This window comes from Cervus canadensis, chromosome 6 (genome assembly GCF_019320065.1).
Source record: "Cervus canadensis isolate Bull #8, Minnesota chromosome 6, ASM1932006v1, whole genome shotgun sequence".
NCBI lineage: Eukaryota > Metazoa > Chordata > Mammalia > Artiodactyla > Cervidae > Cervus > Cervus canadensis.
In genome coordinates, this window is record NC_057391.1 from 62724181 (window position 1) to 62739897 (window position 15717).

The following is a 15717-nucleotide window of genomic DNA, read 5'->3' on the forward strand; positions in this document are numbered from 1 at the left end:
TCTCGGCCTGTTTAAGTCACTTTGTTTTCCTCTGCCCAAATACAAATTCTAACCACCCTCATTTCAACGTCTATTCCCGTTGCTTTTAGTGCATAACAGGATATCCCAGAGTTTACTGGTGAACAACTATTTTATTATGTCCTGGGATTCTGTGGGTCAGGACTTCAGACAAGGCACACAGATGACTGACCTCTCTCTGCTCCACAACATCTGGGGCTTGGCAGGGATGACTATTTGGCTGGGGACTAGAATCACCTGGAGGAATCTTGACTCGAATGTCTAGGGTTTGGTGCTAGCTGGTGGGTGGGCCTCAGCTAAAGCCATCAGCTGGAACACCCAGACGTGGCCTCTCCTCGAGGCAGAGACCCTCACAGCATGGCAGCCTCAGAGTAACCGGACTTCTACACAGTGGCTCAGGGCTCCAGAGTCTCCCATATTCTTAAAACACTTTCCAACTAATCCAAGTCCACAGTTCCTCCTCACCACAAAAGAAGGAATATACTAATAAGCATCAAGTGTTTTTCACATACCTTCTTAATTCTTATAAGATCCCAGGCAAAGCAAGCATTGTCATCCTTCACAAAAAGAGAAAGATGAAATTTAAGTTTAGACACATGCCAATAATTATACAGATAGTTAAGGGACGAAGTCACATTCAAACTCAGAATCACCATGAAGATCAAGCTTGCAAATATATACATCTAAATATTTTTTCTCTAATTCCAGGGTAAAGGTTTTCTGTAACTAGATTTTTCTTATCAGCTAACCATTAAAAAGTTGTATTTCTTTTGCTCCTAGACTTGAAACAAATTTGTCACAATGTTTTTAATTTACCTATTGGGAAATACATGCACATACTGCAAAAATTGAAAACTGAAAATACAGTGAAAAGTCAAGCATGTCATCTGCCATCTGCCCAGTTCATACCCCTGATTAACATGTAACCACTTGTGCATCCTCCAATTCTTAATGAAATAACATTTTAATTGCCACCTACACACCCACACACACACCTTTCCCCTACAAAACAGAACTCATCTGCATCACTTAGCTATTCTAAGGGATCAGTAGGGTGCTTCCTTTTTCATGGCTGCAGTGACTAACCTTGAGCATGAGGCATTTTGTGTTTGCAAATCCCAGAAACAGGATTTTTAAATACGATATATGCATTTGTATTCAACAGCTGTTGCCAAATTATCATAAGTATAGTTACACTCTCAATGTTAATATTTGTTTCCCTGTAACTTCAATAACGTAATGAGTATCAAGTTTCTAGGCTCTGGCCAATCAAACGAGGAAAAAATATATCTTTGAGTGGTCTTTGTGTATATATTTTACTAAGGATGAGGTCAAGCAACTTTCCATGTATTTAAAAGTTATTTGATTTCCCTTTCCTGTGAATTGTGCCCTCAGGTCTTGCCAACTCTTCAACTGTTTTTGGCCTTTCTCTCACATTAATTTATAGCATCTCTTTCCATATTAGCATGGTTATTCTGTTGTCTACAATATGAATTATAAATATTTCTTCCCAGTTTCTCATTTGACTTCATTTCTGTTAGTATTTTATATGTGAAAATTTTTGGTTTTTATATAAAGTAACTGTTTTCTTTTATGGCTTCTATATTGGTCATAATTAAGCAGATCTCCAGTGCAGAATTAAAGAAATATACATAAGAAAAATTAACAACTTTATGTCTCTTTAAGCTTTATTTAAAATATTTCTAAATTTACTGAATGGTTGCAAAGATGGCCTAAAGACTTCCCATATACTTTCTTTATAAAAGAACTCCAGTTAATAAATTCAGAAATTAAAGAACTAAACACCCCTATTTTTCAACTTCTAAAAAACACTGGATCTAGGCAGTCACCAAGGACTACTAAAATCTGTAATTGAAAGGCTGGTGAGAAACTCTTAAATGGACAAATTGGGCTGATAACACCTAAAGTCGATCCATTTTAACATCACAGAATGACAGACAACCAGATATTTAGCTGCAACCAGATATTAGAAAAATACACCACCAACCATGAAGCATTCTTGACTAAATTTAAGAGTCAGTGTGATGAGAGGGAGGCAGGGAGTTGCTGCTCAGTTGCCAACTCATGTCTGACTCTTTGGGACCCAGGGACTGCAGCACACCAGGCTTCACTGCCCCTCACCATCTCCCAGAGTTTGCCCAAGTTCACGTCCATTGAATCAGTGATGCCATCCAACTATCTCATCCTCTGCTACCCTCTTCTCCTTTGGCCTTCAATCTTTCCCAGCATCAGGGTCTTTTCCAATGAGTCAGTTCTTCACATCAGGTGGTCAAAGTACTGCAGCTTCAGCTTCAGCATCAGTCCATCCAATGAGTATTAAAGGTTGAGTTCCTTTAAGATTGACTGGTTTACACAATGAGGTACCATTACACGCCAGTCAGGATGGCTGCTATCCAAAGGGATAGAAAAGGGAACCCTCTTACACTGTTGGTGGGAATGCAAACTAGTACAGCCGCTATGGAGAACAGTGTGGAGATTTCTTAAAAAACTGGAAATAGAACTGCCATATGACCCAGCAATCCCACTTCTGGGCATACACACGGAGGAAACCAGATCTGAAAGAGACGCGTGCACCCCAATGTTCATTGCAGCACTGTTTATAATAGCCAGGACATGGAAGCAACCTAGATGCCCATCAGCAGATGAATGGATAAGGAAGCTGTGGTACATATACACCATGGAATATTACTCAGCCATTAAAAAGAATTCATTTGAATCAGTTCTAATGAGATGGATGAAACTGGAGCCCATTATACAGAGTGAAGTAAGCCAGAAAGATAAAGAACATTACAGCATACTAACACATATATATGGAATTTAGAAAGATGGTAACGATAACCCTATATGCAAAAAAGAAAAAGAGACACAGAAATACAGAACAGACTTTTGAACTCTGTGGGAGAAGGTGAGGGTGGGATGTTTCAAAAGAACAGCATGTATAGTATCTATGGTGAAACAGATCACCAGCCCAGGTTGGATGCATGAGACAAGTGCTCGGGCCTGGTGCACTGGGAAGACCCAGAGGAATCGGGTGGAGAGGGAGGTGGGAGGGGGGATCGGGAAGGGGAATACATGTAAATCCATGGCTGATTCATGTCAATGTATGGCAAAACCCACTACAACATTGTAAAGTAATTAGCCTCCAACTAATAAAAATAAATGAAAAAAAAATAAAATAAAAGGAAAAAAAAAAAAAAGATTGACTGGTTTCATCTCTTTGCTGTCCAAGGGACTCTCAAGAATCTTCTCCAGCACCACAATTCAAAAGCATCAATTCTTCGGCACTCTGCCTTCTTTATGGGCCAGCTCTCACATTCGTACATGACTACTGGAAAGACCATAGCTTTGACTATACAGATCTTTGTCAGCAAAGTGATGTCTTTGCTTTTTAACACACATCATCTTCCAATTTCATGGCTGCAGTAACCATCAGTAGTGATTTTAGAGCCCAAGAAGAGGAAATCTGTCACTGCTTCCACCTTTTCCCCTTCTATTTGCCATGAAGTGATGGGACCAGCAACAGAAGCAGCAGTTAGAACTGGACATGGAACAACAGACTGGTTCCAAATAGGAAAAGGAGTACGTCAAGGCTGTATATTGCCACCCTACTTATTTAACTTATATGCAGAGTACATCATGAGAAATGCTGGGCTGGTGGAAGCACAAGCTGGAATCAAGATTGCCGGGAGAAATATCAATAACCTCAGATATACAGATGACACCACCCTTATGGCAGAAAAGTGAAGAACTAAAGAGCCTCTTGATGAAAGTGAAGAGGAGAGTGAAAAGTTGGCTTAAAGCTCAACATTCAGAAAACTAAGATCATGGCATCTGGTCCATCACTTCATGGCAAATAGATGGGGAAACAGTGGAAACAGTGGCTGACTTTATTTTTCTGGGCTCCAAAATCACTGCAGATGGTGACTGCAGCCATGAAATTAAAAGATGCTTACTCCTTGGAAGGAAAGCTATGACCAACCTAGACAGCATATTAAAAAGCAGAGACATTACTTTGCCAACAAAGGTCCATCTAGTCAAGGCTATGGTTTTTCCAGTAGTCATGTATGGATGTGAGAGTTGGACCGTGAAGAAAGCTGAGTGCAAAAGAATTGATGCTTTTGAACTGTGGTGTTGGAGAAGACTCTTGAGAGTCCCTTGGACTGCAAGGAGATCAGTCCTGGGTGTTCATTGGAAGGACTGATGTTGAAGCTGAAACTCCAATACTTTGGCCACCTGATGTGAAGAGCTGACTCACTGGAAAAGACCCTGATGCTGGGAGGGATTGGGGGCAGGAGGAGAAGGGGACAACAGAGGATGAGATGGTTGGATGGCATCACTGACTCCATGGACATGGGTTTGGGTGGACTCCAGGAGTTGGTGATGGACAGGGAGGCCTGGCGTGCTGCGGCTCATGGGGTTACAAAGAGTCGGACACGACTGAGTGACTGAACTGAACTGAACTGATGGGACCAGATGCCATGATCTTAGTTTTTTTCATATTGAGTTTTAAGCCAGGCTTTTCACTCTCCTCTTTCACCCTCATCAAGAGGCTCTTTGGTTCCTCTTCACTTTCTGCCATTAGAGTGGTATCATCTGCATATCTGAGATTTTTGGTATTTCTCCCAGCAATCTTGATTCCAGCTTGTAACTCATCCAACCCAGCATTTTGCATGATGTACTCTGCATGCAAGTGCAAGTGAAAGTCACTCAGTCATGTCCAACTCTTTGCAACCTATGGACTATATGGTCCATGGAATTCTCTAGGCCAGAATACTGGAGTGGATAGCCTTTCCCTTCTCCAGGGAATCTTCCCAACCTAGGGATCGAACCAAGGTCTCCTGCATTACAAGCAGATTCTTTACCATATGAGCCACAAGGGAAGCCCAAGAATATTGGAGTGGGTAGCTATCCCTTCTCTAGCAGATCTTCCTGACCCAGGAATTGAACCAGGGTCTCCTGCACTGCAGGTGGATTCTTTACCAACTGAGCTATCAGGGAAGCCCTGTACATGTAACAGGGTGATAATAAACAGCCTTGACATACTTCTTTATCAATTTTGAACCCATCAGTTGTTCCACATAAGGCTCTAACTCTTGCTTCTTGACCCGCATACAGGTTTCTCAAGAGACAGGTAAGATGGTCTTGGTATTTCCATCTCTTTAAGTTTTTCCACAGTTTGTTAAGATCCACACAAAGGCCTTACTAGCATAGTCAAGGAAACAGAAGTAGATGTTTTTCTGGAATTCCCTTGCTTTCTCTATGATCCAATGAATGCTGCCAATTTGATTTCTGGTTCCTCTGCCTTTTCTAAAGCCAGCTTGAACATCTGGGAGTTCTTGGTTCCATTATGCTGAAGCCTAGCTTGAAGGATTTTGAGCATAACCTTACTGGCATGGCAGATGAGTACAACTGTCTGGTAGTCTCAACATTCCTTAGTACTGCCCTTCTTGGGAACTGGGATGAAGACTGACCTTTTCCAGTCCTGTAGCCATGGCTGGGTTTTCCAAATTGGCTGACATATTGAGAGCAGCACTTTGATAACATCATCTTTTAGAATTTTAAATAGCTCTGCTGGAATCCCATGACCTCCACTAGCTTTACTGGCAACAGTGCTTCCTTCCCAAGGCTCACTAGACTTCATACTCCAGGATGTCTGGCTCTAGGTGAGTGACCACACCATCGTGGTTATCTGGGTCATTAAGGTCTTTTTTGTACAGTTCTTCCATTTACTCTTGCCATCTCTTCTTGATCTCTTCTGCTTCGATTAGGTCTTTACTGTCTCTGACCTTTATTGAGCCTATCTTTGGATGAAATGTTCCTTTGATACTTCCAATTTTCTTGAAGAGATCACTAGTCATTCCCTTTCTGTTGCTTTCTTCTAACTCTTTGCATTGTTCATTGAAGAAGGCCTTCTTGTCTCTCCATGCTATTCTCTGGAACTCTCCATTTAGTTGGGTGTACCTTTCCCTTTCTCCCTTGCTTTTCGCTCCTCTTCTTTACTCAGCTGTTTGTAAAGCCTCCTCAGACAACCACTTTGTCTTGCTTTTTTTTTCTTTGGGATGGTTTGTTATAATATTATGAACCTCTGTCCATAGTTCTTCAGGCACTCTGTTTACTAGATCTAATCCCCTGAATCTATTTGTCATCTAGACTGTATATTTATTGGAGATTTGATCTAAGTTGCACCTGACTGGCCTAATGGTTTTCCCCACTTTTTTTAGTTTAAGCCTGAACTTTGTTATAAGGAGCTAATGATCTGAGCCACAGTCAGCTTTCAGTCTTGTTTTCGCTGACTGTATACAGCTTCTCCATCTTCAGCTACAAAGAATGTAATCAATCTAATTTTGGTATTGACAACTTGGTGATCTCCATGTGAAAAGTCATCTCTTATTGAAAAAGGGTGTTTGCTATGACCAGGGCATTCTGTTAGCCTTTGCCCTGCTTCATTTTGTACTCCAAGACTAAATTTGCCTCTTACACCAGGTATCTCTTGACTTTCTACTTTTGCATTCCAATTCCCTATGAATAGGACATCTTTTTTGGCATTAGTTCTAGGAGGTCTTGTAGGTCTTCATAGAACTAATCAACTTCAGCTTCTTTGGCAAGCCTCTAAATCTAACTACTAATATATAAGCAACACAGGAGCTAAAGGAACATGTTAAACTATTAATAAATTGTGAAAAAATAATAAGCAGAACCCAGGAGGTGGGGAATTCTATAAGACAAATGACCTTGTTTCTTCAACAAATTGTTAGCAGATAAAAAGGAATACCAAACTAACAAGTTAAAAGAGACATGAAGACATTTATCAGATATAATGTGTGAATCTTATCTGAATCCTTATTCAAACAAAGCAATTTGTAAAGAGATACCTGTGATAGGCATATACAAACTCATTATACTATTCTAACTTTGTATACATTTGAATATTTCTACAATAATTTAAAAACTGACTGCAATCCTGACATTTTCTAGCAATTTTTCCCCATGAGAATTTTGATGTGCCAGGCAAACAGGCCACTCACTTCAATCAATTCCCAGTCACTTCAATTGATACCTTGGAATAACATGTTTACTGAATATAGAAAAAGCCATCTCACCAAATAGGTGAGTTTCTACAGGTGCACGACTCCATGAAGGACACAAAGATGTCTAAAGGATGACCTCTGGCATAGAAGTGTTCAGGAGATCCAATAGAAATAACTCCCATGACTTTTTCATAAAGCTAAATCCCCTACATCTTTCTTTAGTGTTTAAAAAAATCAGCATTTATTGAGCATTTATGCATAGAGCACTGTGCTAGAAGACACACATTAAGAAAGGGTCCTTGTCATTAAGAAATTAATTCAAACATTCATCAAGTTGTCTACATGTGCTGGGCAATCTGCTAGACATTCTAAGGTAAGGACAGACAGTCACTTTTCTTCTAGAAAACTGTGACTCAGGCTTTAATAAAACCAAATTCTAATGAGCAAATGTTCTCTCAACCTTGAGTGTAACAAATTTACCTTGATTCAGACAATCTTTGGACAATCTTTGATTCAGTTCAGTTCAGTTCAGTCGCTCAGTTGTGCCTGACTCTTTGCGACCCCATGAATCGCAGCACGCTAGGCCTCCCTGTCCATCACCAACTCCCGGAGTTTACTCAAACCCATGTCCATCAAGTCGGTGATGCCATCCAGCCATCTCATCCTCTGTCGTCCCCTTCTCCTCCTACCCCCAATCCCTCCCAGCATCAGGGTCTTTTCCAGTGAGTCAGCTCTTCACATCAGGTGGCCAAAGTATTGGAGTTTCAGCTTCAACATCAGTCCTTCCAATGAACACCCAGGACTGATCTCCTTTAGGATGGACTGGTTGGACCTCCCTGCAGTCCAAGGGACTCTCAAGAGTCTTCTCCAACACCACAGTTCAAAAGCATCAATTCTTTTGCACTCAGCTTTCTTCACAGTCCAACTCTCACATCCATACATGACTACTGGAAAAACCATAGCCTTGACTAGATGGACCTTTGTTGGCAAAGTAATGTCTCTGCTTTTTAATATGCTGTCTAGGTTGGTCATAACTTTCCTTCCAAGGAGTAAGCATTTTTTAATTTCATGGCTGCAATCACCATCTGCAGTGATTTTGGAGCTCAGAAAAATAAAGTCTGACACTGTTTCCACTGTTTCCCCATCTATTTGCCATGAAGTGATGGAACCAGATGCCATGATCCTAGTTTTCTGAATGTTGAGCTTTAAGCCAACTTTTTCACTCTCCTCTTTCACTTTCATCAAGAGGCTTTTTAGTTCCTCTTCACTTTCTGCCATACAATCTAAATTATCCCTCAATCTAATTTCCATAAACTCAATGGAGAATGTATAACCATAGGGAACATATTCATTATATTACCTGGAATTATGAATTGTTCATATAATCTTAGATTCATAACCTAGGATTCATCAAAGATTAGATAGTTGCCCTCTCCTGGCAAATTCCATTACTGCAATCTGACTCAACCAAATACTGGACTCAAATTAGGGAGGTATACAGCAATGAGTCAGTGGGGGAATGCCCAGGCATGGAACAGTTTCCAGAGCTGGACAAAGAAAAGAGAGAAGATACAAAAAGGGAAGAGGAGGAGAAGGGAGGTGATTCAAGCAAATCTGTAAATTACTATTGTTGCAATTAAATTGTGAGAGATTATGATGATTCTCATTCTCTATCATTCTCCCAATGCTGATACTTTTCAGATAAAGTGAAAGTGAAAGTCACATCCAACTCATTGCGAACGCGTGAACTATACAGCCCGTGGAATTCTCTAGGCCAGAATACTGGAGTGGGTAGCCTTTCCCTTCTCCAGGGAATCTTCCCAACCCAGGGATGGAACCCAAGTCTCCCGCATTGCAGGCGGATTCTTTACCAGCTGAGCCACAAGGGAAGCTCAAGACTTGGGTAAGTTCTTTCTATGCCTCAGTTTCCTTATCCCTAAAAATAGGGCTAATATTACCTACCCCATTGGCTTATTGTGAGGATCAATGAGGCAATACATGTAAAGAATGCACACGGTGTTCAGCACATAGTAATCAGTTGTGTTTGTTGTTATTCAGACATCAGCTCAAGCATCCACACTTCCGATCTCCCAGCACAGATCAAGTTCCTTTGTTAAATGCTCTCACTGAGCTGTGTACACACCTTTTCATCATTACATTTCTCAATCTATAATCACACATTCATGTGATTCTACTGAATATTTGATTTAATGCAACAGACTATTCTATGAGAGAAGAAACCATACCTGGTTTTACTCAGTCTACTTCCCAGCATTCAGCACAGTGGGTGGTACTCAATGAATAAATTAAATTCAATTGCAAAGTTCCCAGACAGTCTAATGAATAACATCACTTAACACTCGAATAGGCTAAATTGTGTTGAAGATAAGTTGAAATCCTAAATCTCAATACCTCAGAGTGTGACCTTATTTGGAAATAGAGTTAAAGGCAAACATCATTAGCTAAATTAAGAAGAGGCAAAAAAAAAAAAAAAAGAGGCAAGTGTGCTAAGTTGCTTCAGTCACGTCTGACTTTTTGCAACCCTATGGACTGTAGCCTGCCAGGCTCCTCTGTCCATGGGATTCTCCAGGCAAGAATACTGGAGTGGGTTACCATGCCCTGCTCCTGGGGATCTTCCTCACCGAGGGATCGAACCCGTGTCTCTTATGTCTCCTGCATTGGCAGGCGAGTTCTCTACCACTAGCACCACAAGGCACACTGGAGTAAAATGGACTCAATTCTACGTGACTGATGTCCTTAAAAAAGGGAAATTTGGACACCAACAGAAGCAGAGATGGGAATAATGCAGCTGCAAGTTAAGAAACACCAAGGACTGCCAGCTACCCCCAGAAGCTGGCAAGAGGCAAGGGAAGGATGCCCCTGACTCCCTTCAATTTTCAGAGGGAGTGTGGTTCCACCAATGGCTTGAATTCATACTTCTAGTCTCCAGAACTGTGAGACAGGTTCTGTTGTTTGAACAGTTCAGTCTGTAGTACTTTGATATGGCAGTCCCTTGAAACTAGGACAAGAACCAGTTTGTTTGGTATTTCAAAGTTATGTGTAGTGACTTTTCCTCCCAGGCCAGAAAAAAAAAATGTTAATAGATAATACATTTTTAGAAGAAACTAGTAAGACTAGCTTTTCTCCTCCATTCTCAATGACTATACCCTAAAATCCAGTCATATACTTTAACAGTCTTGTTATTTTTTTCTCCTTTATTCACAACACCTTTTCCAGCAATACACAGAACTAAGTAATACACTAGAATTCATTAACAAAATGAAAACAAAACTTAGTAGTGAATCGAGATTTAAATGAACTATACACACCCAAAATAGTACCTCTCAATGATGAGGTTAACTTTTCTACAACATACTTTAAAACTTGGGACATAAATTCATCTTTTGCCCACAGTATGGGCATAAACTCATCTTTTGCCCACAATATGGGAGGGGATAATAAATAAGTTGACTTTTTGCACCCCCTTCACATCTTAGAAGTTGTTACAATTCTAAGTTTATCATGGGATTCTGATATGGTAAATCGAAGAAGTTTGTGATTAAAAGAAAAAGAAAACCTTTTGTGAGTGCTGGCATATTTCAGTATGAAGCAGCTAAGACTCAATTTTGTGCAAACAGAATATCTAATGCCTGGCTTTATCTTTAGAGAATAGCTGTCATCTTGCAGTGTACATGGTTGAGGCAGAGTGGGGAGACAGTCAAGAAGTCCATCACCTGTGGTGCCATCGCCTCCTCCTGCACTACAGGTTCACATGCTTCCCATGTGAACCTGGGGCACTGTCAGCTTGATTTATGAAAACTTCCCTGGCATCCTGGGCAAGACAAGCTAAAATCTATTGCAACTAGAAATGTGACAGAAGAGTCAAGATTCTCGTGTATTTCCGTAAACTCATAAAAAGGACAATTAATGAGACAAGTTATACTCAACCTCTGGTGGATAGTACTATCTAAGGCTTCCCTTGTGGCTCAGCTGGTAAAGAATCCATAGGCAATGTGGGAGACCTGGATTCGATCCCTGGGTTGGAAAGATCCCCTGGAGAAGGGAAAGGTTACCCACTGTAGTATTCTGGCCTGGAGAATTCCATGGACTGTATAGTTCATGGGATCACAAAGAGTCGGACTCCACTGAGCAACTTTCTCTTTCACTTTTGGGTGTCCCTGATGACTCAGATGGTAAAGAATCTGTCTGCAATGCAGGAGACCCAGGTTCAATCCCTGGGTCAGGAAGATCTCCTGGAGAAGGGAATGACAACCCAGTCCAGTATAGCTGCCTGGAGAATTCCATGGACAGAGAAGACTGGCAGGCTTCAGTCCATAGGGATCACAAAGGGTCAGACAGGACTGAGTGACTAACACTTTCACTTTCACTATCTAAGAGGTCGTTACCATTTACACCCAGGAGAGGACAGGGGAAGGGAAGGGTCAGACACAAGGACATGAAGACCAAAGACCTCAGGGAATAGTAGAACCTCCAATTTAATTAAGGTTCTGAATTTCAGAAATAGTGGAAATACAGGAAATATTTAGAAAGAAGACCTCAGCAAAGTAAAATCTTGAATATGTAAGAGAACTTGAATGTGGTTAAACTCAAATGGAACAGCAATAGGTAAAGGTGAGCTGTCCTGTGATGCTATTCAAAGGATAGCCAGTTCCTGGAAGAGATGCGTTTCTCTTCCAGCCTTCCCTCCACTACAAGCTACAACCCAGAGGTGAACAACAACCAGGAGACTTACACAACCTTGACACAGCCCCATTACAGCTGACCACAGAGGCATCCATTAAAAGGTACACACAGGAAAGTAAAGAAAAGTGAACCAGGCAAGGGTCATGAAGATACACTGCAGCGCAAGGAGAACTGAAAGACTCCCCAAACACCAGAAACTAGCATCAATCCACTCAAGAGGAACTGAAAAAATAAACAATAATAATTTGGGGAATATAAAGTACAAATTTATTTAATTTTATATTTTACAATACTTAATTCAACACCAGTAACAGGAATTAATACAGAGAGATAAAAGATGTTAAGTATCTTATTTATAAGCATAGAAAAGTGATAGTTTCAAAGAAGTTTGTTTCTATCCAAAATAATCTATATTGGGCATTGAATTATGATCTATAAAGAAATGAAAATTAGGAATTGGGTAAGAGTGTTTTCTCTATTACTTACTTCTGTATTTTCTATAGATTTAAAGTATCCTTCCTTCGCCCACCTAGGTGGGTCCAAGGCCTGGACCTCCACCCTTTCAGGTTCATTCCTTTAAGTTCAGCATCATCCTTGTCATCCTCTCCTCTGTCTTCTCTTTATGTACCTCTAAGAAATCAACATTAAGTACTTAAGTATGATCCTCTAGATAGAGGCTTTCAAATTTTTGACCACAATATAAGAAACACATTCTACGTATGGAGCTAGTACATACCGCCTGCAGAAAAATATTATACCAATAAACCTACTTGGGAGTTTCTCAAAACATTTACCCTTACTACATATGATAGACTGATTTTTCACCATTGTACTCCACTTTACTCCACTTTATTTTAAGGCTGGTGATCCAAGTATTAGGTCAGAACTCAGTCTGAAATGCTTAGTAGAGAAAGTAACACTGACAATACCTTACTAAGTAGCAACATAAGGAAGCAGATAAGAGATCTGTCTTTAGTCTGCCAGGATTCAAACACCAGCTCAACCACTTGAAGCTGTCAATCTCTCTGACTCTGCTTCCTTATCATGGGGTAAAAGAACAGTGCTTACCTCAAAAATGAAGGTTAACCAAGACCACACATATAAAGCACTTGGAGCATGAAAAGTATTCAGTTAATGGGTATTAATATTCTTAAATGGTCTGTGAGTTTTTATTGTGGTAAAAGATATACGTAACACTCATCATCTTAACCATTTTAACATGTGCAATTCAGAGGCATTTAGTACACTCACAATGTGTGCAACCATCAAAACTCTATAATCCCAGAACACTTTCATCATCCCAAAAGGAAACCTAGGACCCGTTAAGCAGTCTCTCCCCATTTCTCTCCTCTGCCCAGGCCCTGTTGGGCAGGGTGATGATTAGATTCTCCCTAATCGGATTTCTTTTCCTAGGTCCACAGACTTTTTAAATAATAAATTAACAGTTGACTAGAATCATTTTCTTAGGTAGAATGAAGTGTTCTTTACAGTCATTAGTTCTATGGCTCATGAAACAAACCTCTACGAATCATTTAAGTAAATATTTTTGAGACACTTAAGGTAATTCTGTGACTTGCCTCGGAGTCAGAAATCGCTCTCTCTATGAATTCTATTAAGGCAAGATTTCCAAAGCTTGACCAAATGTGAAGGACATTTTCAGTGTCCACAAGAGGCAGAACGAGCAAGGCCCTGAGAAAATGTTTCTACATTACATCGTGGAATATCACCAAATCACAGAATATTTACCAAAGGAAGAATGTTTATTCTTCAGTCTTTGCATTTTGAAATTCTGTATTCGAGGCTCCAAACATTTACCAACATTGGGTAAAAAAAAGGAAACAAGGACACAGAACTAGATACCCATGTCTGGGCTTTAGGATGTCCTGTCATTTCCTTTTTGGACCTCACCCCTCTCACACTGATTTCCCACCCTTCCTTTCGGGGGTGCTAGGGGGGAGACCAGTGCAAAAATAACTGTTTTTCCCAGAATCAATTAAGGAAGTCTCCAGAAATTTGACGGGGGAAATAACCTAACCCGGGAGGTAACCTTGCAAAGCAGCTCTGTTATTCTTTGAGAAATGGAGACGGCAGAAGGTTTCTTGGGTCAAAGAAATAAAAGTCACCAAGAGGTACAGAAGATGTGAACTGGAAAACAACGTCCTTAGTCCCACCTGTGGAAGTCAGAGCTTTTTTTTTTTTTTTTTTTAACTCTCCCTGTTTTTTTTTAATTTGACCAACAACCCTCACCCAGAAAACAGGCAGCGAAGTCCTCTGTTATTTCCACTCCGACCCTGCACCCTTGCTTTTCAGCCTCCCGGGCAAAAGCCTGACCCTCCCCTGGCGCGGACAGCACTGGGTCAATCCTGTTCCTTTGGGATGGGGGATGGGGGGTGGGTGATACAGGGACTCCGGGTCTCACTGCCCAGAAAACTTCCCCGACTCCCAGGGAGACGCTTTCCTGCTCTGGGGTTTGCGGAGTGGGGTAGGAAAGGGGGAGAAGGCTTTAGGAAGCAAACTAACCCAAGAAACTTCACACCTCAAACTCCGGGAAAGCCTGTACCCAGAACTATATCCAGTTCTGGGGAAGTCCTGAGCTGGAGTGACCTCGATGTGAACAAAACATAACTATGACTTTCGTTAAGAGCCGGGTGCCCTGGCAAGTCAGCGAGAATGAGGGTCCCCGAGGCTTCCCCGGCGCTCCTAACACACGAAGCCAAGACTTCATCCCAGACCTACCAAAAAATGAGACCTCAAAAGCAAGGATGACTTAAGAAGCCATCACTTCCAGGAGCCCAGATGCACGTTCCTCAGGTATCCGGCCCTGGACGTTCAGGCTCCCACCCGGGGGCGTAAGGAAGCTCGGTAACCGTGGTCCCGCCAGCCGAGGCTGGAGGAGAGGGCTGCGTGCAGCCAGTGGGGAGGACCCCGCGAGGACGGCTACAGACAGGCCCGGGGGGAGAGGCCGCTGACTCTCCAGGAGCCCGAAATGAGTCCCACCCAGGCCCCTGTCCTTGGCCCGTCGCTGGGCCAGGGCCGAGGGCGGGGTTCGGCAAGTGCCAGCATTCGGCTTCCTCCGCCAAGAGTGAGCAACTCCGGAAACTTCCCCGAGCCGGCGCGGAGCTTCCCGCGGCCACCTCCCCCGTACCCGGCACGTCGGCCGGCCAGCGAGCACACTGACCTGAGATGGTTTCCTGGTAGCCCTTGGTGAAGAACTGCATGGCCGTGGCCGCCCTCCAGGGCGTCTTGATCAGCCCCTGCCGCTCAGGGTCCTCTCCCAGCGAGCGCAGGATGGACGAGTAGGCGGCCGCCAGGTTGGGGAGGTTCAGCTCGTTGTCCTCCTCGCTGCGGGGCCGCTCGCCCTTCCAGCCGTCCGCCGGCTGGGCGCTCTTGCTCTCCGGTCGCGGCGGCTTCTCGGCGGGAGGGCTTGGCCCGGGCCGCGGCGGCTCCCCCTCGAGGAACCCATTGCTGCACCTGGCGCCCCGCGACTTCAGCGTCACCCGCCCCGGACCCTTCTCCATGGACCCGCCGCTGCTGCTCCGGAAGGACCCTCAGATGCGTGAGGGACTTCAGGTGAACTTCCCGGGCGGGGAGTGGGCTGTGACCCGAGTCACCTGAGGAAGGTAGGCCTCGAGGTAGGAACACGTTCCGAGTCCGGAACAAGCGAGCCAGAAGAGTGCTGCGGCGCCTCCTTTTTATGGGCTGGCGGCTCGGTCGGCGCCGCGGGGCGTTTCTATTGGTCGAGCCTCCTGGCGTCACGGCGCTCACTCCGCCCCGCCCCGCCCCGGCCCCCGCCCGGTGCCCTGGAGGCCGGCAGATGCCGGGAGGACCTTGTCCGAGCCCCACCCGCACCAGCCGGGAGGATTGGATTGGACCCTTTGGCTGTGGCCAGATAAACCAAACCCTAAAGGGGGCTGGTGGCCGGAGCGTGGGGAGGCAAGGTCTGAAT

General features: G+C 43.1%; 1 protein-coding gene across 2 annotated transcripts in view; it reads right to left on the bottom strand.

Moving 5' to 3' along the window:
* Window positions 1-15466, bottom strand: part of GCH1 (GTP cyclohydrolase 1) — a 52928-nt gene extending 37462 nt beyond the window's left edge. Inside the window, exon 1 of one of the 2 annotated variants that reach the window (XM_043472146.1) lies at window positions 14950-15466. In XM_043472146.1, coding sequence (XP_043328081.1) covers window positions 14950-15289 — 340 coding nt within the window. In that variant the 5' untranslated portion in view covers window positions 15290-15466. The remainder of the gene's footprint in view (window positions 1-14949) is intronic. The other variant, XM_043472145.1, reaches the window with a different exon arrangement.
* Window positions 15467-15717: the final 251 nt, after the last annotated feature.